This window comes from Panicum virgatum, chromosome 2N, assembly GCF_016808335.1.
Source record: "Panicum virgatum strain AP13 chromosome 2N, P.virgatum_v5, whole genome shotgun sequence".
NCBI classification, from domain to species: Eukaryota; Viridiplantae; Streptophyta; class Magnoliopsida; order Poales; family Poaceae; genus Panicum; species Panicum virgatum.
Window position 1 is genome coordinate 44,028,100 of NC_053146.1, and position 22,780 is coordinate 44,050,879.

Here is a 22,780-nt window from a genome sequence, read left to right on the forward strand (position 1 = left end):
GTCTGATCTGACAATGGAGCAACAAGCAACTGTTCTGCTAATGAGGAAGTGTGGGGTCCTGCAGCAAGATCAGCAGCCAGATCAGGAAGCCAAGGAGCGTTTCTCAGGGCAGTTTTCTGAACCAATGGTTCCTGACACAGTCATCAATTACAGAGAGGTGTTTGGGCTTCCTCTGGATGAGGGCACTGACAGTTTAAGTGCCCTGGCCATTCATGCTGAAGCTTAAGAGGGAGTGGTGCTCCCTCCCTGTGTGTGTGTGTGTGTCTGCCCAATGTGTGTCTGTCCAGCTTTTCTTCAGTGTTTCTGTTGGGGCCCTTCGTTGGTTTGTGTCATGTAGTTGGTGCAGTGTCTTGTGTTTAATCCTGATGGTGGTGGTCCTGTGGTTCAGAAGTTCAGAGTTCAGGGCCCTATGTTCAGACGTTATTCGATTCAGATGTTCACCTTATTTTCCAGTACCTCAGTTGGAGTTCTTACTAGTTTGCCTCATGAATGAACAAAAATGTCTAATACTCAATTGGAATGTGAGAGGGTTGAATAATCGAGCAAGGAGGACTGTGGTTAAAGCTTGACCAATGATACTAGATGCACAGTTGTAGCGTTACAGGAGACAAAGCTTGCTGCAATACAATCTGCAGATGTTAGTGAGGTGCTTGGTGCTCGGTTCAGTAATCAGTTTGCTTTTCTGCCTGCACAAGAAATTCGTGGGGGAATTCTTTTTGCTGTCGCCGATGATTTCTACAGCATCACTTCTGTCCAACTCCATGCCCATTCTCTGACTACTCAGGTGGAGGCTAAACAATGTTTGTCACATTGGTGGATAACTATGGTATATGGTCCTCAAAGTGTTCAAGACAAAGTGCAGTTCCTGGCTGAGTTAAGAACCATTAAACAAGTTGTTGGAAATCGATGGGTGCTGTTAGGAGATTTTAATATCATACTTGATGCTGCAGACAAGAGCAATGACAACCTGAATAGGAGGTTGATGTCTGAATTCAGAAACACCATTAACTATCTAGAGCTCAAAGAAATCAGCCTGACAGGGAGGAAATTCACTTGGTCAAATGATACCACACAAACGCGTATTGATCGGGCTTTCTGCACAGTTGATTGGAAAATGGTGTTGCCAAATTCAGTCCTGCATGCTCTCTCCTCTTCTGTTTCAGATCATAGTCCATTGCTTTTAATGGGGACATCAGTTCTTAATACTTTCAAGGGGTTCAGATTTGAGTCTTTCTGGCCATCAATTCCTAGATTTCAGGAAGTAGTTCAGCATGCCTGGGATGATCAAGTCAATTTCTTTAATCCTTTCCTGAGGCTACATATCAAATTTACCAGAACTGCAAAGGCATTGAGGAAATGGACCAAGAAAACTATTGGCAACAACAAACTGCTTCTGTGTGCTGCTAGGCAATTGGTTGCCATTCTAGATGTTGTGCAAGAGTTCAGGCAGCTGAGTGATCATGAGGTTTTACTGAGGCATGATCTGAAGGTTAGAATACTAGGTCTAACTGCAGTGGAAAAACTCAGGCTCAAACAGCAATCCAGATTGTCTGCCATCAGAGCTGCTGAAGCCAACTCTAAGTTGTTCTACTTGCATGCAAATGGCAGGAGGAAGAATTTTATCAAGTATCTCAACAGTAATGGGATGATCAAGCATACACAGCAAGAAAAGGAGGAATGTGTTTTTCAGCATTTTCATCAACACCTAGGCCAGTGTTTGCCCAGGGAGTACACTATAGACTGGACCAATATTCAGCTCAATAGATGTCAGCTGCAACACCTAGAACAGGAGTTCTCTGAAGAAGAAGTTCAACATGTGGTGCATCAAATGCAGTCAGACAAGGTACCAGGCCCTGATGGGTTCATTGGGGTCTTCTACAAATCTTGTTGGAACATTATCAAGCAGGACATTCTTGCAGCTGTGAACTACTTTTATACCAACCCTGATCAGCATTTCAATTTGCTCAACACTGCAAACGTTGTCCTCCTACCAAAAAAAGAGGAAGCCACAATGATTGGAGATTATAGGCATATTAGTCTGTCACACAGTTTCACCAAATTGATTTCCAAGCTGATGTCAGTTAGGTTAGCTGATGAGTTAAATCAACTGTTCTCCAGGGCACAAAGTGCTTTTATCAAAAGGAGAAGCATCCATGATAATTTTTTGTACACTCAGAACTTGATAAGGGGCCTGCACAGGGCCAAAAAAACCTACTCTTTTTCTGAAGCTAGACATTGCAAAAGCGTTTGACACTGTGAAATGGGATTATCTGCAAGAGGTGTTGGAACAGTTTGGCTTTGGGAACAGGTGGAGAACTTGGGTAACCATTCTTCTTGGGAAGTCTACCTCCTCAGTGCTACTAAATGGTTTCAGAGGAAAATGGTTCAAACATACCAATGGCCTTAGACAGGGGGGACCCTTTATCACCCATGCTTTTTATCCTGGCAATGGAACCTCTACACCTTATGCTTCAGAAGGCCACAGAACAGGGATTGTTAACTCCTTTAGGCAGTTCAAGGGCAAATTTGAGAGTCAGTTTCTATGCAGATGATGCAGCAATTTTCGTTAACCCTATCTCTGAGGAGGTTAATGTGGTAAAAACCATTCTGGATGGCTTTGGGAAGGTTTCTGGTCTGTTGACAAATATAGAGTTCATCCTATAAGCTGTGAGGGCCTAGATCTGCAGCTCATTATGCATTCTTTTCAGTGCCCTATCAAGGCTTTTCCTTGCAAATACCTAGGTTTACCTCTGAGCTTAAGGCAACTAAAGAGGGTGGAGGTTCAACCTCTAATTGATAAAATTGGGAAGAAGTTGGCAGTGTGGAAGGGCAGATTATTGAACAAGTTTGGCAGGCTTAAGCTTGTTAATACTGTGTTGTCGGCTATGCCTACTTATTTCCTTACTGTGTTCAAACTGCCAAAATGGGCCATTAAAAGCATTGACAAATTCAGAAGAGGGTTCTTGTGGAAGGGCACAACTGAGTACAAGGGTAGCCAATGTCTTGTTAACTGGCCGGCAATAAAGAGACCTTAGAAATTTGGGGGCCTTGGGATACTTGACCTTGACCTGTTTAGTCGTGCACTCAGATTGAGATGGTTATGGTTTCAGTGGACAGAACCAGAGAGGCCCTGGGTTGGGACTGAACCTCCAATTGATAACATTGACAGGCAATTGTTCAGAGTGTCCACAATTGTGATCATTGGTGATGGACAAAAAACAAGTTTTTGGCAGTCCTCTTGGTTAAATGGCAAGGCACCTATGGATGTGTACCCTAACCTTTTTCGGTTGGCATGGAGGAAAAATAGATCGGTCAAGGATGAGCTGCATAATCAGAGTTGGACAAGGGGACTTGGCGTATGCAATATGTCAGTGAAATGGCTCAGTTCGTGGAACTCTGGGAGCAGGTGCAGAATATTCAGCTTTCAGATTCAGTTGATCACATCACTTGGAAGTGGACTGCAGATGGTCATTACTCTTCAAAGTCAGCATATCTTGCACAATTTCATGGTGCCTACAGCTCTTTCAGGGGAGACTACATTTGGAAAGCGGAGGCCGAGGGCAAACATAAATTTTTTGCCTGGTTACTAATTCAGAGTAGAATACTCACAGCGGATAACTTAATCATCAGAGGGTGCCCGTGCAATACCATTTGTGTCATGTGTGATCAAGAGAGTGAAACAGCATCCCATCTCATCCTACATTGCAGTTTCGCCCGTCAGGTTTGGCAACAGGTAGCACCGTGGACGGGAGGTTTAGTTGCAATTCCTCATTTAGATGAACACATCATGTTCTGGTGGGAGCGAGCGCTTGGTAATCTTCCAAAAAACATCAGAAGAATCAAGGCAGCAGTGTTAATCTACACAGCCTGGAATATTTGGAAAGCACGAAACAAGGTAGTGTTCAACAACAAAAGGCTGTCACCGGTTGATGTTCTTCATGAGATCAAAATGGAGATGGCGGTTAGGACCTTGGCCTGCGGTAGGCCGGAGTTACCGTTTGCAAATGTTTAAGAAAGTCTTCCATTTGTATGAGTATGAGTATTTCCTATTTTATGTAATATCACGCTTGTAAGAACTCGCTTGCTTCCTCTTCTTTAAATGACATAGCGGTGCTCCCGCAAACTTTTCAAAAAAAAAAGGATTTCAACTCCTTGAATGTTTGATCTTTAAAAAAAACTCCTTGAATGTTTCACTTGTTTGTTTCTCCTCAGGTCTAGCGACTTTGACCTGAGGTACAGTACTACCGTGTTTCTAATCCGATTGGAAGGTTAGGTGTACCTGTTAATTGATATTTGGATAACATTTCGGGAAAATACAGATATGCTGACCTGGGCTGGACCTGCCTTCCTGCGGTATGTGTACAGAGACAAGAGTCTTGGGCCCCCAAAACACAATTATGAGCAAAGATCCTTGGTGTGAGAATCATGCAATGGATAGGACCACTTCCATAGCCCAGCCAACATGTACGGCAGCTTATCTGGATTCTGAAGAGTTGGTCCTGCTCTTTTGTAGTGACGAGAGTTCCCGTATCAAAAAGGATTTTGTGGGATTTGCACAGTGCACAATGAGATTTGTACCTCTGACTGACTAAACATGCCGATTTCTTTGAGTAAAGTGGATGCAGACTTTGTGGACTTCCAGTAAGCAAGTTGGTCATTGTGAGAGCATGCAATGGATGTCTACTGCCAAAATATGAACATGATGATAGTAGGGAGATTCCAGCATAAATGCATACTATGCCACCGTTCCAACAACCAACACCATTGCGGTTCCTGTTCTACAGTGATGGATGCGAAACTGAATTTCCTAGAATTATTCGGGATCTTTGTTGAATGCTACACAATAAATTGACCAGAATCTGAACAGAACAAAAGGTTTCGCAATCAGGGGCTGGCCGAGAAGCGATGTGTGCCCCCTCTGCCGCACTGAACCAGAATCGGCACATCGCCTACTTGTCACGTGCCACTATACTATACAAAACGAATGTGGAGGCTAATCGCTGATTGGCTAAACTGCCAGCAACTGCACCCAAGTGGGTGGGACAGCACGTACTCGGTCAATGAGTGGTGGCATTTTATGGGAAAGCTTCGGAACATTCCGAAGATGTCTATTAAATCACTCCTACTACTGGTAAACTTGGAGATTTGGAAGGAAAGGAACTCAAGAACTTTTGACCGTCGCGAGGCTTCGACTATAACTTTGCTGGGGAAAATCAAGGAGGAGGCAAGGACGTGGGGAATCGCGGGAGCCAGACACCTGGCGAGCTTCGTTGGTGACTAGCGGCCGGCCTGAGCCGCCCTATGTACAGTCTCTTGTTACTTTTTTTTAAAGGAACCTTCCGTGGTTTCTCGCTTGTACTCCCTTCTTTATTAATAGAAATAAGCACAATCTGTGCTTATTCTTCAAAAAAAAAGAACAACAGGTTTCAGGCAAAATTCCAGCGACCTAGTTGTGTTCCAACGATCAGAATCAAATCATGATCGAGATGTTACATAGGAAACCACAATCTCAAGAGGTGTGATAAGAACCAACCTTTTGAGACTTTGCGGTGCTAATGTCCTTAATAAGAGGGAATTAAGTACAGCAGATCAGCGATCAGCATACACCTGACAGAAAGGTGAAGGAAACCGCTGTTGGTAGTCAGAGCTGAAAGCGCAAAAAGGAGGGCATCAAGAAACGATGCTACACCACGTAGTCTGTAATCAGTACTAAATTATAAGGCAAGTTAAAGGTTTTTTCAACTTCCAAACGTCCAATCTCATCTCGGTGCCATGACGTGAAGGGTACTTTTGAACTCGGAGACACATTTGTTGGCAGTTCAGACTTCCGTTTCATACTTCACTGCAGTTGAGAAAAAAAGAGAGATAAGATAACCACACTTGAGATTCATCATTCCTGTCAATGACCAACAACCATGGTGTAAACTCATGCTTTTTCATGGAGACAGTTCACTATGGCAGCAAGACCAGGTAATACATACGATCTGCAACTTGGTAATTCTTCGGTTCGCACATAAAATTTTCAAGTATGACATCATAGATGTGTTGCCTTTGAGCTGGCAGAGTGAATAAGCAAAAGTAGCTGTGATTGTTTGGAGATGGTCGAAGGGCTGCCTTCTTGCATGATTTCCTCATTTATGGAGGCACAGAATCTTTGGAGCACACTCATGGACGATGCACAATCCTTTTCCCCACTCTCCTTGTGTGAAACTGGCTGAAGGGCTGCCCAAAGAGGTAAAGTGAGCTGACCAAGACTAATGGTTCAGTTGCACTTTTTTTCATTTCACAGTTTGTTTTATGTCACCCCAATGTCAAAACTATCTGGAAGAAGACCAAAATTGCATGACACTGGATCGCAGCAACTGGCGGCCAAGGCACGCATCAGTCATGTGGATTGATCGAGGACACTTACATTTGTCATGTTTGTTGATGTAAGGCACTTACATTCTGCAACGTGCTAATTTTTTTTTTACAAGAGCAACGTGCTTATTTCTTCTGGGAATATTAGCACATGCCTTATCTGGCCGCAATTGTCTATGCTTGGTTTCTGAAGTTTCATGCTTGCAAGACCTCTTCAAGTTCAGAGTTCAGATATAGTTTCTGAGCTGGAGAAGAAATGATGTGGTAAAGACACGTGCTTTTGAGAGCGGGGAGCTAGAACGGGGAAATCAGATGCAATCATGTCTTGCTTGAAAACTCAGTCAACCGATGAGCTGATCGTTCAGCATAGTTGAATCCTTGAATAGACATTCAGGCAGTGATGTGTTTGTTAAATTTCGAAACGTGCTCAAATAAATAGTTTGACATTCTTTGGGAGTTCAGCTAGTACAGGTCATTACTGTGGCAGATGAAACTGGCTTCGCTATATAATGAACACTAGATTGACGGTTTGATTTTCTAAACACCGTATTTTGTTAACAAAGCTCTCCATTGTGGCATTATTAGTTGTAGCCTGAACACTAATACAAGAGAGTTAAAAGACTGTTCTTGCGACTGTTCTCTTGCAGGAAGCTTCGTGCCATGTCCTGGCAGCAAGAGTGTGTTTATTTGTCAATCCCTACAATCTTGCATGACATTCGGTCAAAGTTTCAACCCTCCAAAATCTTGTCCAAGTGATTTAGAAGACTGCGGCTACGGACCTCTAGATTATTTGACTGCTACTTAGTTTATCATGTATGTTTTGATTCATTGACAATGATATCCCATCTGCGTCAGGGTATGTAGATGATACCTGAAACCCTAAAGCAATAACAAGTGTGAGTTCTTCCTGGTCAAGGTCACAAGAACTGCGTTCTCAACTGAGGAAGGTAATAAATCTAGAGCAGGAAGAGGTTACGTGGTAAATATGGTATGATTATGCCACAATGGTCATGAACTTCAAATATGTATATGCTGTTCAGTTTGGTGTTTGAACTCTACTGTCATCTTGAATCTGGTAATGTTCCCGGTCTTCAAATTTGTTGGATTATTCTCACATCTTAGGGAGCCAACATTATATTAGAATTCATAATTCCGCTGAACATAGGTACACATGGAAATCCAAGATAATTCCTTAAACCATTGGTTCCAACTTGCAACTGAAAATTTAATTTAGTTTTTTTTTGTAAAATGTACTGCATTAGATACCACCAAATGTAGCTTTCTAATCGGAGGATGAGATGCTCAATTAAACTTGTAGCTACAGTACCAGGCTACCAGCTAGTAACCATAAGTAACCCATTATTATGTGTATGGTTGTACGGTTTCATCTTGATGTTGCATGTAAGAATTCGTTTATGGTATTGTGTTCACTAACATGTAGATCCTAACAGCCAGATACTATACTCCCTCCAGTCCCCTTAGTAAGACGTGCACGTATATTAAGATTCAAACTCTACAATCCCAATAATTTTTAACTATTATAAAACAAACTTAATCTCTATCTACGATCCATGCACCAAAAGCTCGCAAGCGAGCGTGGTCACGTCACCGACCATTCTCGACCATCGGATCAGGGACAGTCAAGATCGTGCGAGTCTCGTTCATTTTGCAAAAAAAGTCATCAACCTTTAGCTAAATCAACCTGCAGTTCGGCCTCCTCTTTTGGGTAATTTTGAGAAAAAAAAGCCCACAACTTTTCTTGAGATCGACCCGCAATCCAACCTTCCCGGTTGAAGAAATTGCAACGAAAACCTTAGGTTTTCATAAAATTAATCCACCATCCTGGTCTTCTCTTAGAAATTTGTTTTTGAGAAAAACCTTCAGATTTAATTAAATCAAATCACAACTGATTTCATCCGTTACTTCTACACGAGCAAGCAACATTATACGTACAATTTGAACACCAAAATGCATTGAAATAAAAAATTGTTCAATATAGAATTTGATCAAAAATTCAAAACTACAACTTCATTATAGAGAAAATTTTAAAATTTAAACATTTTCATAATTTGTTTGCACAAATGTTTGCATGCGGTCCCTTGTACCTACAATATAGACATCAAAACAAACATCTTCAAATAAAAAAAAAATGTTCAACACAAAAGTTGATCAGAATTTCAAAATCTACAGCTTTATTATATAGTACAATAACAAATTCAAAGAACTTTTACAATTCATCCGCATAGATATTTACATAAGGCATTGTTTAGATCACTTTGCATTTTGCATTTTTGGATTTTTGGAAGGGAATCTTCAACATTTGAAGTATTGAATGTAGACTAATCACAAAACTAATTACAGATCTCGTCTGTAAACTACGCGACGAATCTAATGAGCCTAATTAATTCATCATTAGAGCATGTTTATTGCAGCATTACTGTAACAATTTAGTGTCTAATCACGTCCTAATTAGACTCATTAGATTCGTCTCGCGATTTACAGTCCATTTGTCTAATGCAATTTATTTTTCGACTACATTTAATAAACGATTTATAAAAAATTTATATTTTGCGTTTTGAGATCTAAACAGGGCCTAAGATCCATGCTACCTACGATTCGGACACCGAAACATCTTTTTGTCAAAAGTTTTGAATAAAAAAATTACTCAAAATTTCAAACCTAAATCTTTGTGGCACAACAAACTTCTAAAATAAATGATAACCAAAAATACTATAACCAAAAACAGTAAATATAAAAAATATGATAGTTTCATTTTCATACCAAAATTAATATCCTACTTAAATAGTAGCGTCATGACAATAAAGAGTCCAAAATATATAACAAGCATAACAACGAGGCTGCAGATCATGACACCTACATATACAATAATTACTACTTTGTGCATAAACTAAAGTCTGTATCAACTATAATTCGACGACACGAATTATAGGTCCTGCACGGCAAAGCCGCAAGCGTTTCTAGTATGGATAGATTGTAATAAAATGTACTATTCAATAATTCTAAGTTTATAATCATAACAATTATAGTATAAAATAAATAAATAGTCAAACTGTAATTTGGGAGACCGTGCTATATCAAACTACGCCTTATAGGGAGTACCATATAGTATGTGCCAAATTTATCAGCATAGGAATGAGCGCATTGATTCGTTGAGCAAGTTGATCAGGCTAAAATCTTCAGCGATCACCATCGGTCATGGGCTCATTCATTTCCTAACGTTCGAGACCAGACTAAAACAACACATTTTCTTCTCGTTTAACAAGCAACACTTAAAAAACTTGAGGAATGTTGAGTACCTTCTCCTGGCTGTGATGAGTGAATTGTCAACCGTGCGGTGTGATCGTGTGCTTGGTCTTTGGTTGCAGGTACACGGGCGTCGAGTATCGACGGAGAGCTGCCGTGGAGGTGTTGTGGCCGATGGACCGTGCGGTGGACGGCGGTGAAGGGCAGCCGGGACCGGAGCTCGGGCCGGGCGGCAGCTGTGGCGTCCACTTATGGATCGAGGGCGCAAGCACCGGTGGATGGCGGGTTTCTTGGTTTGCGCCACAAAACCAAGTTGGCGGACGGCGGTTGAAGACGCCAAGTCGTGGAGGCACGGGCGTCGGTCTCGGGACTGGCGGAGGAACGGGCATCGACAGCGTCTAGGGGCGGGCGAGGAGGTGACGGGCGGCGTTTAGGGCCGTCAGAAGGCCGAGGCGGGAACGGCGTCTAGAGCCACGGCGTGGAGGCGGGAATCTTCCCGCGTGTGGAGTTTTGGCGGTTTTCCCAAAACCGGCCACCTACCCAGGTTTCGCGCAAATCCAAAAACCACGGACCGGATCCTCATCCCCACAGCGGCATCACGGAGAAGACTTCGACTCGAAGAAAGAACCTTGGCCGTCGGATGAGTCCTTGTATCTTTTTCCGGTTTTGCCCCTACGGGCCTTCTAGTTTAATTTCAGCTCTTAGGGGTAGTTTAGTCTTTAGCCAGGGAGGTTAGGAGATTAAAACGGAGAGGAGGGCAGCAGCAAAGGGGGGTGCGCTTTTCTTTTCTGGAGACCTCTCCTCCGTGCGCCTCCTCCCTCTCTCTTTGTTCTTCCTCCCTCTCTTCTCTAGGGTAGGATTTGAACCATGGATTATTGAGACCTTGTGTTGAATTTGATTGGGAAAGGAGGCCCTATCCTCCTTGTGCCCTCCGATGTTTCGATCTTGTGTCAAATTCAATGGGTCGTTTTCCTCTCGTGTGATGACTTTCGTTTTTGGTTTGACGAGTTTTGGAGCACGAGATTTTGGTGGCTTTCCGAGCTCTTTGTGATGGATCCAAACCGCTTTTATTAGTGCAAGATCACTAGGATTCACGAGCTCCCTCGAATTGACGTTCTTGCGTTTTTGAGAAAACCCCGTTCTTGCTCGCGAATTCCTCGATTTCTCCCAAACCATGGAGTGATTCATCGATTCTTTTGGTGGGTAAGTTCACAAGGTCTTTGTGATCGTGTCTGCAAAATTTGAGCCCCTTTGGAATTGTTTTGATCCTCCAATCGTCAAGTTTTCCAAAGGGCGCGGGCTGTGAAACTCCAGTTCTGCTCGGGCTGGGTTTTTCGGTATCGCCGGTTGAACCGACGCTTGAGATCAAGATCGTCGGATCAACTGGTGAGTAGAAGTTTTGCCTTTTAGGGTTTTTGGCCTTTCTGCTTGGTTGCACCGGTGCATTGGTTCCACATGCATCGGTTCAACCGGTGAAGCTTCACCAGCAATCCCTGCGTGCTATTTTGCTCGTTGCACCGACGTATAGAAGTTCGTCAACGTCGGTTCAACCGGTGCTCAATGCGATTTGTTTTGTAGTCTCTCTGGACAACTGCACCGACGCTAGGGTTTTGTTTTCATCGGTTTAACCGGTGCGCAGCACATCTCGTTTTGGTGTTCCTCTGGACAACTACACCGGCGCTCGTGAACGATTCTGTCGGATCATCCGGTGTAGTATCACCGGTTGAACCGACGCTTTGTTACTCTCTACATCGGATCAACCGGTGCTCGCTTTTCTCTGCTGCCGGCTCTGTCTCATCGGTTGAACCGACATTGTTCAAATCCGTACGTCGGATTAACCGGTGAGTTATACCGTGTGTTCTCTATTGCTGCTTCTGCGTGTTTGATTCCGCATTTTGTCTCGCTTTTCTTAAGGTTGTTTTTGTGTCGGTGTAGCTTCTCTATGGCTACTCCGCACTTCACCTAGGACGTTAGGGTTGGGTGCATACTTGGGATATTAAGCCGTATTTCCGAGTTGAGAAAAATTTCAATCGGCTCTTATTCAGCCCCCTCTGATCGCTTTTTCGGTCCCTCAAAACTAGGTTCAAACAATAGCGCGAAGGCTTTGTGCAGCAGCCCGTGCAAATCAAGCGAAAGGGACCCACGAGCTGCTAGCTATGCTACCGGCCCCTTTGTCTTCTTCTCCCTAGCTCGTCGCCCTTCCTCGTCCTCTATAAAGGGCTAGCTGGTAACAATGGCCTGTCCACCGTGGAACTGGCTCTTGCTTGCCTGGTACTTCCCGCATCAAGCACCTCGAGCTCCGATCCCTGTCCACCTGCATAAACGAACTCGTTGTTATTCTTTGCAACTAGCTGAGCTAGAAATGGGGAGGCAACCGTGCTGCGACAAGGTGGGGTTGAAGAAGGGGCCGTGGACGGTGGAGGAGGACCAGAAGCTCGTCAGCTTCCTCCTCAACAACGGCCAGTGCTGCTGGCGCGCCGTGCCCAAGCTCGCCGGTACGTGATCGATCGAGCATCCATCTCTCCTCGCCGACGTACGGCGGCTAGCCTAGCTTAGCATCGGGTTAGCCTTTCCTGCACGCTAAAACGCCATGAGCACACAGCCAACAACTCACTCTTGTTTGTGCTCATCGAACAGGACTGCTGCGCTGCGGGAAGAGCTGCCGGCTGCGGTGGACCAACTACCTGCGGCCTGACCTGAAGCGCGGGCTGCTGTCGGCGGAGGAGGAGAAGACGGTGATCGACCTGCACGCGGAGCTGGGCAACCGGTGGTCCAAGATCGCGTCGCACCTGCCGGGGAGGACCGACAACGAGATCAAGAACCACTGGAACACGCACATCAAGAAGAAGCTCCGGAAGATGGGCATCGATCCCGTCACCCACAAGCCCCTCCAGCCCGCTCTTTCTGCTCCTCCACAGGCAGAGGAGGAAGACAAGGTCGCCGCCGCCGCCGCCGTGTCAAGTGAGGGGGTCAGAAACGAGGCGTTCTCCCTTAGTGAGGTGCCCATGGTGGACCTCCTTGACGATGTCGTCCTGCCGCCATGCGACCTCGTCGCGGGTGAACCGCCGGCCAGTAACAGTGGCATTGACACGGCTTGTTCGCCCGATCAGTCTTCCTCCTCGTCGTCGTCGCCTTACTCTGGCTCTGCAGCTGCGTCGAGCTGTGGCAGCAGCGTCGCCGATGGAGAGTGTCCGGAATGGCTGGAGTGGGCGGAGTCGATGTTGCTGGACGACGACGCGGTCACGGGGCCGGCGCCGTGGGCGTTCGAGGACCCCTTCGTCACGTACCAGAGGATCGTGCTGTTCGATCACCAGGAGGCATGGTGACCACGGAAACATGCTACTCCCAAGGGTGTTCACATGAGTAGTGCCACTGCGCCTAATAAACCATACCCCAGCGCACTTAGTCAGATTTCATAGTCCCAAGAGCGGCGCCATTGGTTTGTCCTCACCCATGGTTGGATCCAGCTACCCCTTAGGCTTCTCCAAGTTTCTCTTGTTTTTTGTTTTTATTATAAGGAGCAAGTCTGAGATTAACACATGTACGACTCTTGTAGATAACTTCTGAATTCCAAGTACAAAATTTTGGATATGTTATTGGAAATCTTTCGATACATACGTGGGTACAAAATCTTCGATTTCTGTCGTTTTCCAATTCCAAAGTTCATGATCCATGAGTGTAAATATCCTTGGTTCAAAGTTTTCTTTATTTGATTACAAAGTCATCTAAGTGCAGTGCATTTACGATGTATTGAAAGTTATTGAATTCAACTCCATTTAAGTATAATAATGTTTTTACACACCGCCTATATTGTTCTTCGATGTTGCATATGTTTGCTCTTCAAATGCTATTGCGAACCCAGCATGAAAGATAGTGTTGTAGCTCTTACATTAATATCGAAGATATTATTTTGCAATGTTTGTTTCAAGTGTTGATTTTTGATGTTCCATTCATTGTTTGAAAGAATTATAAATTTCATCTCCTATGTTTTTAGTGTCCGAACACAGTGTATTTTTATCGTAAAAGCATGCTTGTCAAATTATTTTTTTACATTGAGTATAAAATTTTGATGTATTAGTAAAAACTCAAAAAGTTATGTACTTGAAAATGGAGTCTACAGAGGAGAAAAAAGACATGTGCATGGTGTCATAAGGCCAGTCTTAGTGGGGGGTTTCATGGGGTTGTTTCCAAAACTGCCAAGTCAGCATGACACTCAAATGCAACCACCTCTCTCAGTGCACAATTTCATGACACAGTTTCACAGACAGAATACATCATTAAATTGTGAAATAGTGGTGTGATCAAATATGCCATGGTAACTATGTAACTTGTTGTAAAACAACATACTAGGATATAATTCACATGCCAAGGCATCACCAAGGTGGATCAGTTTCACATGCCAAGGCATCACCATTTACACAAATGAAAAATAACCATTAGAATTCACACGGATCAGTTTCACAAGCCAAGGTGGATCAGTTTCACATGCCAAGGCATCACCATTCACACTTGAATGGAAAATAACCATTAGAATTCACACGGATCAGTTTCACAAGCCAAGGCACAATTCACGCTTATATAAAACTCTTTCCAGATCACATGCCAACCCTTCACACATATCAGTTCTCCAGCCGCCAGCGCCATCCATATTTCTCTGTCTAGTCACCTTCTCCCCTGACAAAAAAAAGATCAAGAATTATTGAGTTTAAAAGAACACAGCAGGAGCCGTCATTATATCCAACACTAACCTCATGCATCATCAGCAGTGCCAAATAACTTCTTCTCCATCTTCTCCAGTGTCTTCTCCTGTCTCAACTTGGCTTCTTCGGACATATGACTTGTACCTCGAACCAGCAAAGAAGTATAAGCTTCCAGCAACTTTGATTTTTTTTGCTTCTTTGCAGCCTTCAGGTTAAGCCTTGAGATCTCTAGTTGCGCTCCTATCACTTTTTCACGCTCCTTCTTACGTTCTTGTGTAACTTCAATTATTTTGTTTATGTTATCTCCAAGCATGACAATACCATCCATAACCTGGTCCGCCTTCCGCTTCCCTTTCCGTTCTGTCTTTGCCCCTTCTCTCCCAATAGGACGTTTTTCGCTATCACCAGTAATATCAACTGATTTTAGGTTGCATATATACTTGAAAGTGATCGGGTGCTCTAGCCTAAGAGGGGGAGGGGGTGAATTAGGCACTAATAAAAACTTAGACCTATGGCTCCAACTAGTTTGCACAAAGCTTAAACTAAAACAAGCTATCTAGATGTGCAACTAGGTTGTTCTAGTGTAAAACCCCTATCCCAAAAGAGTTTAGCAACCTATAGCCTTTCCTATCAAGAAACTATTCTATGAAAGTAAAGGCATACAAATTACTAGAATGAAATGCGGAAGCTTAAAGAGCGGGATAGGAGATAGCAAACTCTTGACGCGGGTGTTTATCCCGTGGTTCGGTTAGCCACAAAGGCACACCTACATCCACGTTGTTGTAGCACTCACTAAGAGTATTGCTACTCGGCCACCAAGTCTCTTCCGTGAACACAATCACGGTCACCTTGGCCCCGGGTTCCACTAAGGAGCTTCTCCACAAAGGATGGGGGTCTCCACGTCCCCCGCACAAAGGTGTCGTCGCCGCTCCACACCAAGTCGGAGGGTCGATGACGTTGCCGGCGAGCTCCACGCTCCAAGGTGCCGGCGCACCAAGCTCTTGTTTTGGTTCACTAATGAACCACAGCACAAAGGCTCTAAGCCTTGCAAACTCACTCACTAAGAGCTAATCCTTTACACAACACTCTCAAAGTGTGCTAAGAGTGATTAGATAAATTGTGTTTCATGCATATTGAGTCATGCTCTATTGAACTTAAATGCTCATATCTAAGTTCATAGGCTATGTACTCATACATTTGCTTAACCTTGGTGTACCAAGTGCTTCTTGTTTAAAGACTTTCAATTGATTGCAAGTCACTTTCTTTTAGTACATGCAAGGTAAACAAAGGAACCCCCGGAGGTATGTAAGGTTCTAAACTAATTAAATTGGTATCTTTGTCATATCCTATTTACTTTAGAGCTACCTCCGTGCATGATATGATCTAAGCTTTCTAATTATTACTTCTAGTTGTGCACTTGATTTTCACATTATCATTTTGTGCACATACTTATGGAAAGCTTAGCTCATGTCCAGCGGAACCCCCGTAATCTTTGGGTGTGTGTGTGGGACAAGCTTTCCATAAGTACGGGGGCTGCCCTTCGGGCCTTGCTACGCCTATTTTCTCTTTCTCTTTGTCATCACTTGAACCTAAAAGTCTGAGAATGATCATCTTAACAATCATATTAGTCCAAGTGTTGTGTTGTCATTCGATCACCAAAATCACTCGAAATGGCATAAATGGTGCCATGTTCGTTACAATACTGAATAGGTTTTCAACATTTCAATTCTGAATTTCTCTGTCAATGAACATGAGTCATATATACTGAATCCAGAGTGACCATATTTGACCCTTTTTCAGTTCTGGCCAGGGGACAAACAAATCAGCGAACACACACAATTGCAGAGACACCCAATTTTCTCCTTGTTATATGTACTGATCATAGGCAAACGAAATTTTATGTTAACAGACCACATGTCAAGGGACAATTAACAAATGAGTTAAATTCCATTCAAGAGACAAGCTAGCAATCCGAAGCACACATGTCACATATGCATTTTCACCAACAGATAAAAAGAACACTAAAGGTACCAGCGATAGAATGGAAAATGGTAAACAAATCTTGGTTAGAGGGATTACCATGGATTTTGCCGATTGAATTCCAGGGAAGGATGAACTCTGACCACTGCTACCTCCATATCCAGGAAACCATGAACCATTCGGAGGTGGGGGCAACAATTCCGACTGCGATGGAGCTGCTGGAGGAGTGCCGCCGCCGCGCTTTGCCGGACCACCGCCGAGCTGGGGTACTGATTTCCCCCGCCGGGACATCTTCCCCTTCAAGATCGACGACCCTCCCCGTCGGCAAGCATTGGAAGTCAATGGAAGGGTGGGGATATGTGGGGAGGGGGCGGATCTACTATATGAGGGTGGATTGGGAACGATTTCGCGCGCTAGCGCAGATGTAGGGCGCGGAGGCGGCGCTTGCGAGCGGGAAACGCCAGAGCCGGGGCATTCGCGAGCGCGGGCAGCGCGGGAGGCAGGCGAGCGCGGGGGGAGAGTGGGGCTGGCGGCGGGCTGGAGCACACTGCTCACGTGATCCTGCCATGAAACGAAGCCCCTCAACGCGAGTTTCATCCAGGGTTAATGTATCCGACCGCCGGCCACCGGTTCGGTTTACCGGACCAGTTTGTCCGGTTACCGGTAGAAACCGGTCAAATTCAAATTTGAATTCAAAAAATTCAGTTTAACCGGTTCGTACCGGTATACCGGTCGGTTAGACCGGTTTACCGGCTGGTTTGACCGGTTTAAATTCAAATCCAAATTTAAAATCGCATGTGTAACTGTTTTGGACCGGTATACCAGCCGGTTAGACCGGTTTATCGGCCGGTTTGACCGGTTTACCGGCCGGTTAGACTGGTTTATCAAGTGGGCTTTAATGGGCCGTCTCATTTTTTTCTTTTTCTTTTTTGTTTTAACTTTAAATGCCTGAAAAGTATGTTAAACGAATGAATTTTGGAGAAAATTTGACACCATTAGATTCGTTGCACCTTGAAGTATTTTTAGGAATTTTTTGGGATTTTTTCATTTTTTTGAATTCAAATTTAAATTTTGAATTTGGACCGGCTTCATACCGGACCGAACCGGAACCGGACCGGACCGGTTTGACCGGTAACCGATCAAACCGGACCGGTTACCGACGGTTCGGTTAACCCTGGTTTCATCCCGTGTCGTGGACTTGGTAACTGGGCCAAGATGCCAATTGCAGCGCTTGCCCGTTGCCATGCGTTTTTTTTATTTTTATATTTTTCAAAATCGTTTTTTACATAAACATATTTTCGGTTTCACAATTTACAGGTTTATACCCCTACCGCCGGCAGGGGGCGGCAGGGGGCTACCTCCCATCTACGGGGCGGCCGGCGGGGGAGCCTATATGTAATTAAAATTTGTGTTTTATCGCATGGAGACCCCTACCGCCCGGCAGGGGGGCGGCAGGCTCCCCCAAATATAAAAGCCGAGGTCCCCCACACCTGCATTTGCAGCAAACAACATTCATAGAGGGAAAAAAGAGAGACGTGGGGTGAGGGAGAGAGTTGCAACAGCGAAGCCCTGCCGGATTCCGCACTTGTGATCTGCAGGTAAGTTACGTATGAATCCATTAATATTATAAATCAATTTAATTTAATTAATGCCATAATATTAAAATTTCAGTTTATTACATAATTGTTTCCAAATTAATTATAAATTAAAATAGAATTAAGTTTTGGATAGTGAAATATAGTATTAAACTTGTTTCTAAATATTGCAGCATAAGGCAATGGCTGCCTTCAATTTTGGAGGATTTTCATGGACCGAAGAAAAATCTTGTATAATACTTGAGAACACATCTTGTAATCAGTAAGAAGTTGGATGTATTAGCGGATGGTACGATAGAGATGGTGTTGTCAAAATTAGTTCAGTTTAACGATTTCACATTGTTTCGAGGTATTAGAACGCAAGATGTAGAGGAACACCTGCTAGAACGTCGTAAGATATACATGAGGGTGTGTCAACTAGCGAATCATCATAATGTTATTGGATTCTTACAAAGTACTTGTAAGATATGGATGCGGTCAGAGGTGTATGAGATGCACATTAAGGTAACTCTTATTCAGTTCTAATCCCGTCCGTCATTTGTAATCCATATTTACGAAATAGTAAAATTATTGTGTAATTATATGCTAGGATTACTCCGAGGACACAGAGCTGATTAACAAATCGATACCAAATTTCCGTAAATTGGTATGTATCTTCGGTGGAGTTATGCCGCAAACTAGACGAAGGAGGTGGAAAAGATCTTCGGGTGATAGTTCTTGGCCTCCGCAAGAACAGATGACCGGAGATTCGTCAAGTCATGCTGCACCACCTCAAACACCAACTTGTGTTAACTGGGATGACGATATGGATGACTTCATGCCCCCCAAATCATGACCTCCAACACATTATGTTCCTCCCCCTGTACACGAACCTAGAACCAGAAAAGACAGAAAGGGAAAGGCAAGAGGTTCGTACATCCATACATACCGCTCCCTAAAATACCTTACACATCCATACATGATGAACACAACAATGCCAACAAGAGGAAATCCACGAACACGACGCATTACCATATTGTAACACTCAGAATGGTTGGTCGTCTCGATCCCGTAACGCCTCCCATCTGTGTCATACAGAAGTGACCACTTCTCTTTAGGTGCACCATCAATCCACTGTGTAAATGGTTTGGCACCTCGAACTAATGAATCTGTAGAACGTCTCCTATTGGATGATGAGGCCTGGCTCTTAAGCAATTCGACGCTCATGTCATCAATTATACCCCACAAAGCATCGAACTTCCTCTGCTGATTCTGAGTGCACAATCGCTTGAACAAATTCATCAGATCCTTATTCTTGAACCGCTCATAAAAGTTAGCAGCCATATGCCTCACACACCACCTACTGACAACATCTGGCCATATAGGAGGTGAAAATGGATTACCTTCTTGGAGCTGCCTTATAGCTGCAAGTAGACCTGCATGCCTATCACTGATAAGGCAAACATTAGGCCTTCCAGCAATAACGTGATTCTTCAGACGTTCAAGAAACCAGTACCAGCTTTCTGTGTTCTCATTCTCAACAAAGGCAAAGGCGATGCGAACTATCTGCTTGTTGCAATCAATTCCGATTGCCGTCAATATTGTTCCATTATATTTTCCTGTCAGAAAAGTGCCGTCAATACACAAAACAGGAAGGGAGTAAATGAAGGCCCTCACACATGCACCAATGAAGAAGAAAGCTCGCAGCAAAATGCTTGCCCCCCCTGACAAGCTCAGTACACTGTATGTATCAAAAGCACTTCCAGGATTTCTGTGCACAATTGCTTCAAGCATACGAGGTAGGTTGTCATATGAAGCCTCATAAGTGCCAAACCGTATCTCAAACACTTTTTGTTTAGCCCGCCAAGCCTTTGCATAGCTGATCACATACTGAAAATTCTGTTCAATGACCCTAATTATCAATGCAGGCTCGTAATCCATTTTGTCAAGAATCACCCCATACATCTTTTTGGCCACGAAAGTAGATGTGATATTACGGTGATGTCCCAAAACACCTGTCAATCTACAAGTATGTGATGTAACAATTGAACATTCCCAGTGTGTTTTGAACTTTCCCTTGTAGGCATGCACTCGCCATGTACAGTCTCTATATGCACACCTCACCTCGTATTCTTTGCTGCTAGACTTCAACACTCTAAATTCCTTCATCAGAGATATAGCCCAGACCTTCACAGCATCCTTCACATCTTCGATGGTACGATACTTTGCCCCTTGTATGACCTCATTCACTCTGTATTTAAACTCCGGACATCTAATATCTCGTACCACTGGATTCCCAAAACCCTCTTCACGCCATTCACCAAGCACTGGGAAGCGCTCATCATTCTCATCGTCCGATGAGTCCCCACATTGCTCCATTATTTGTGCATCCTGGTCTTCTTTCTCCATGTCCTCCACAATTCCAGGTATCCGCTCGCCTTCATCTGCTAAATCTTGTGGTTCTGGTTCTGTAGCTTGTACGTTCTCTTCTTCTTTATCCTCTTCCAACTCTTCATTCCAGTCATATGTTGTGTGTGTTGATCCTTCACCTAAATAACCGACTTTCTGGTGAATCTGAATTATCATTGCGAGAGGCCACCCTCTTTGAAGAGCTGCGTGCATGTAATATTTCCATTCTTCCGTACTACTTATAAGCGTCAACTCCCAGAAATCCCCATTTGTTTCCCAGGAAGTCACGGTATGAACCATAAGCAAATGAGTATTTGGATTCACATTGAACTTCCCGTGAAGTCATTTGCGTATGGAACCAAAACTCCTCTCTAGGGGTTTATCTAGACTGCACTGTCTTCGTTCCAATGCTGATAGATTTACTCCATAGGAATCACGAGTAATTCTATAGAAATCACCGTAATGAACTTGAAACGCCACCTTGCTCAACATATCTGGCCATCCAAAGACTTAATTTTAATTAAACCAGTTTCTAAAACCATGGTACAGCTTCAATTATAACTACTAATCCGAACCCTAAGCGGTTACAATTATAAAAAAACTCTAATTATAGAATTAAAAATACAAAAATTTAGAATGACAAAGTTGAGAAATATTGGTTACCTGCGGTTCGGATCCAAAATCCGGCAGGGCTTCGCTGTTGCAACTTCCTCCCTCACCCCACGTCTCTCCTTTTTCCCTCTATGGATGTTGTTTGCTGCAAATGCAGGTGGGGGGATCTCGGCTTTTATATTGGGGGGAGCCTGCCGCCCCCCTGCCGGGCGGTAGGGGCCTCCATGCGATAAAACACAAATTTTAAATGTTTCCCTCGTTTCTCCTCAGGTCCAGAGACTTTGTCCTAAGTACAATTTTTCAATTGCAATACGAAGGTTTGGTGCACCTGCTTAATGCTATTGATATTTGGATAACATTTCAGGAGAAAAAGGATATGTTGACCAAGCGCAGATGCTGGGTCCCATTGTATTGTTAAATGTGAGAGATGAGCAGCTGCATCGACTGGGGAGAACTTGATTGAACTCAACCTGCCACTATGACTTCCATGTGCAGAGAGTTTTGGCTCCCAAAATACATCCTATGAACAGGCCATGCACTTGGGTCTGTGGACCATGCAAAGTTTGAAGGGACCTTTGCCACAGTCCAGCAAACTTGTATGGCTGCATTGTTTAGATCAAGTTTGCGTTTGGTCTGGAAGCAGGTTATCTGATAAGAACTCCTGCTGCTCTTTTGTAGTGTTGAGGTCATTAAGTATTTTGCATCCACTATTCCTGCATCAACATTATGCACTATTGGATTTTGTGAGCACAGTGGGGTTGTGAGTAACCTGTTAGTTACAAAGATTCTAGGGTTCTACACTGGATCGATGTCTAGGCATACAAGATCGAGTACGGGTATATCTTCTAGTAGATAAACATGGGGTTCATCCTAGTTCTAGTACAACAGAGAGAGAGGAAGGTATGGAGATGAAGGTACAAACCATCCGTGGAAGGGGGCGCAGAGGAGCTCGACCCCGCGGGTGCCATGGCGTCGATGGAGTCAAGGATGGAGGCGAGGAAGTCCGGGTTGGCAAGGCCTGGATCCGGCGGCGACGATGGGCAGCGAGGGTACCGGTACCCTTCGAGCCGGTACCGGCACTGGCCGGGAATGGCGGCGTCGGTGGGGAACGTCGTGGCGGCGCTGGGGTGCTTCCCATCGGCCTTGCGCTCCCTTAGATCGGTAGGGTTTGTGGGAGAGGGGTTTGGCAGCGGTCAACTTGGGTGTCCGTGCCCCGGCCCCCCTCCTATTCTATATAGCGCAGGCGACGGGGGCCCACCAGCCATAATGACTGGGCGCCCCCGATCAGGGCGCGATCAAAGGGGATTTGGCCCGATCTTTGGATCGGGCCTGGAGATCATATCCAACATTCTCCCCCTTGATCTCTCATTTTCTTATTCTTGTTCTTTATCTGAGTTTGGTTCATCCCATCGCAGATCAGTGTATAGGGCGTGCCTCGTCATGACAGTTATTACTGTCAGATTAATAGCCACAATCACTTTTCTGGTCTGAAACAGAGTCTTATTCTAGGGCCCTCTTTGTCCAGGAATCATAGGCTTTCCCTTAAACCCATGCCGGCTAAGTGTTCTCTGAACACATTGGGTGGTAGGCCTTTTGTAAGCGGATCCGCTAACATCTTGTTCGTTCTGATATGTTCTAGATAAATAGTTTGATCCTAGACTTGCTCCTTAACAACATAAAACTTGATGTCGATGTGTTTGGCAGCACCACTCGACTTGTTGTTATGAGCATAGAATACTGCTGGCTCGTTGTCGCAGTATAATTTCAGTGGTTTTTCTATGCTGTCGACCACTTTCAATCCGGGTACGAATTTCTTTTGCCATGTGACCTGCCCCGAGGCCTCATAACATGCCACAAATTCAGCATACATCGTGGAGGATG

General features: G+C 44.2%; 1 protein-coding gene and 1 long non-coding RNA gene across 2 annotated transcripts; one reads left to right on the plus strand and one right to left on the minus strand.

The window, feature by feature from the left end:
* Positions 1-11,884: 11,884 nt before the first annotated feature.
* LOC120660609 (transcription factor MYB20-like) lies at positions 11,885-13,170 on the plus strand. The gene is made up of 2 exons (XM_039939194.1): positions 11,885-12,119; positions 12,262-13,170. Exons 1-2 carry the CDS (start codon positions 11,987-11,989, stop codon positions 12,948-12,950), a joined length of 822 nt encoding a protein of 273 aa, XP_039795128.1. The 5' UTR covers positions 11,885-11,986; the 3' UTR covers positions 12,951-13,170.
* A 770-nt stretch (positions 13,171-13,940) lies between these two features.
* LOC120660610 lies at positions 13,941-16,868 on the minus strand. The gene is made up of 3 exons (XR_005669678.1): positions 16,404-16,868; positions 14,373-14,722; positions 13,941-14,298 (listed from the first exon to the last, which is right to left on the minus strand). It is a non-coding gene; the product is annotated as an uncharacterized LOC120660610 (long non-coding RNA).
* Positions 16,869-22,780: the final 5,912 nt, after the last annotated feature.

Coding starts and splice junctions, on each gene's coding strand:
- LOC120660609 (XM_039939194.1), top strand. CDS start 11,987: ATGGGGAGGCAACCGTGCTGCGACAAGGTGGGGTTGAAGAAGGGGCCG. Junction 12,120..12,261: donor CGCCGTGCCCAAGCTCGCCG/GTACGTGATCGA, acceptor CTCATCGAACAG/GACTGCTGCGCTGCGGGAAG.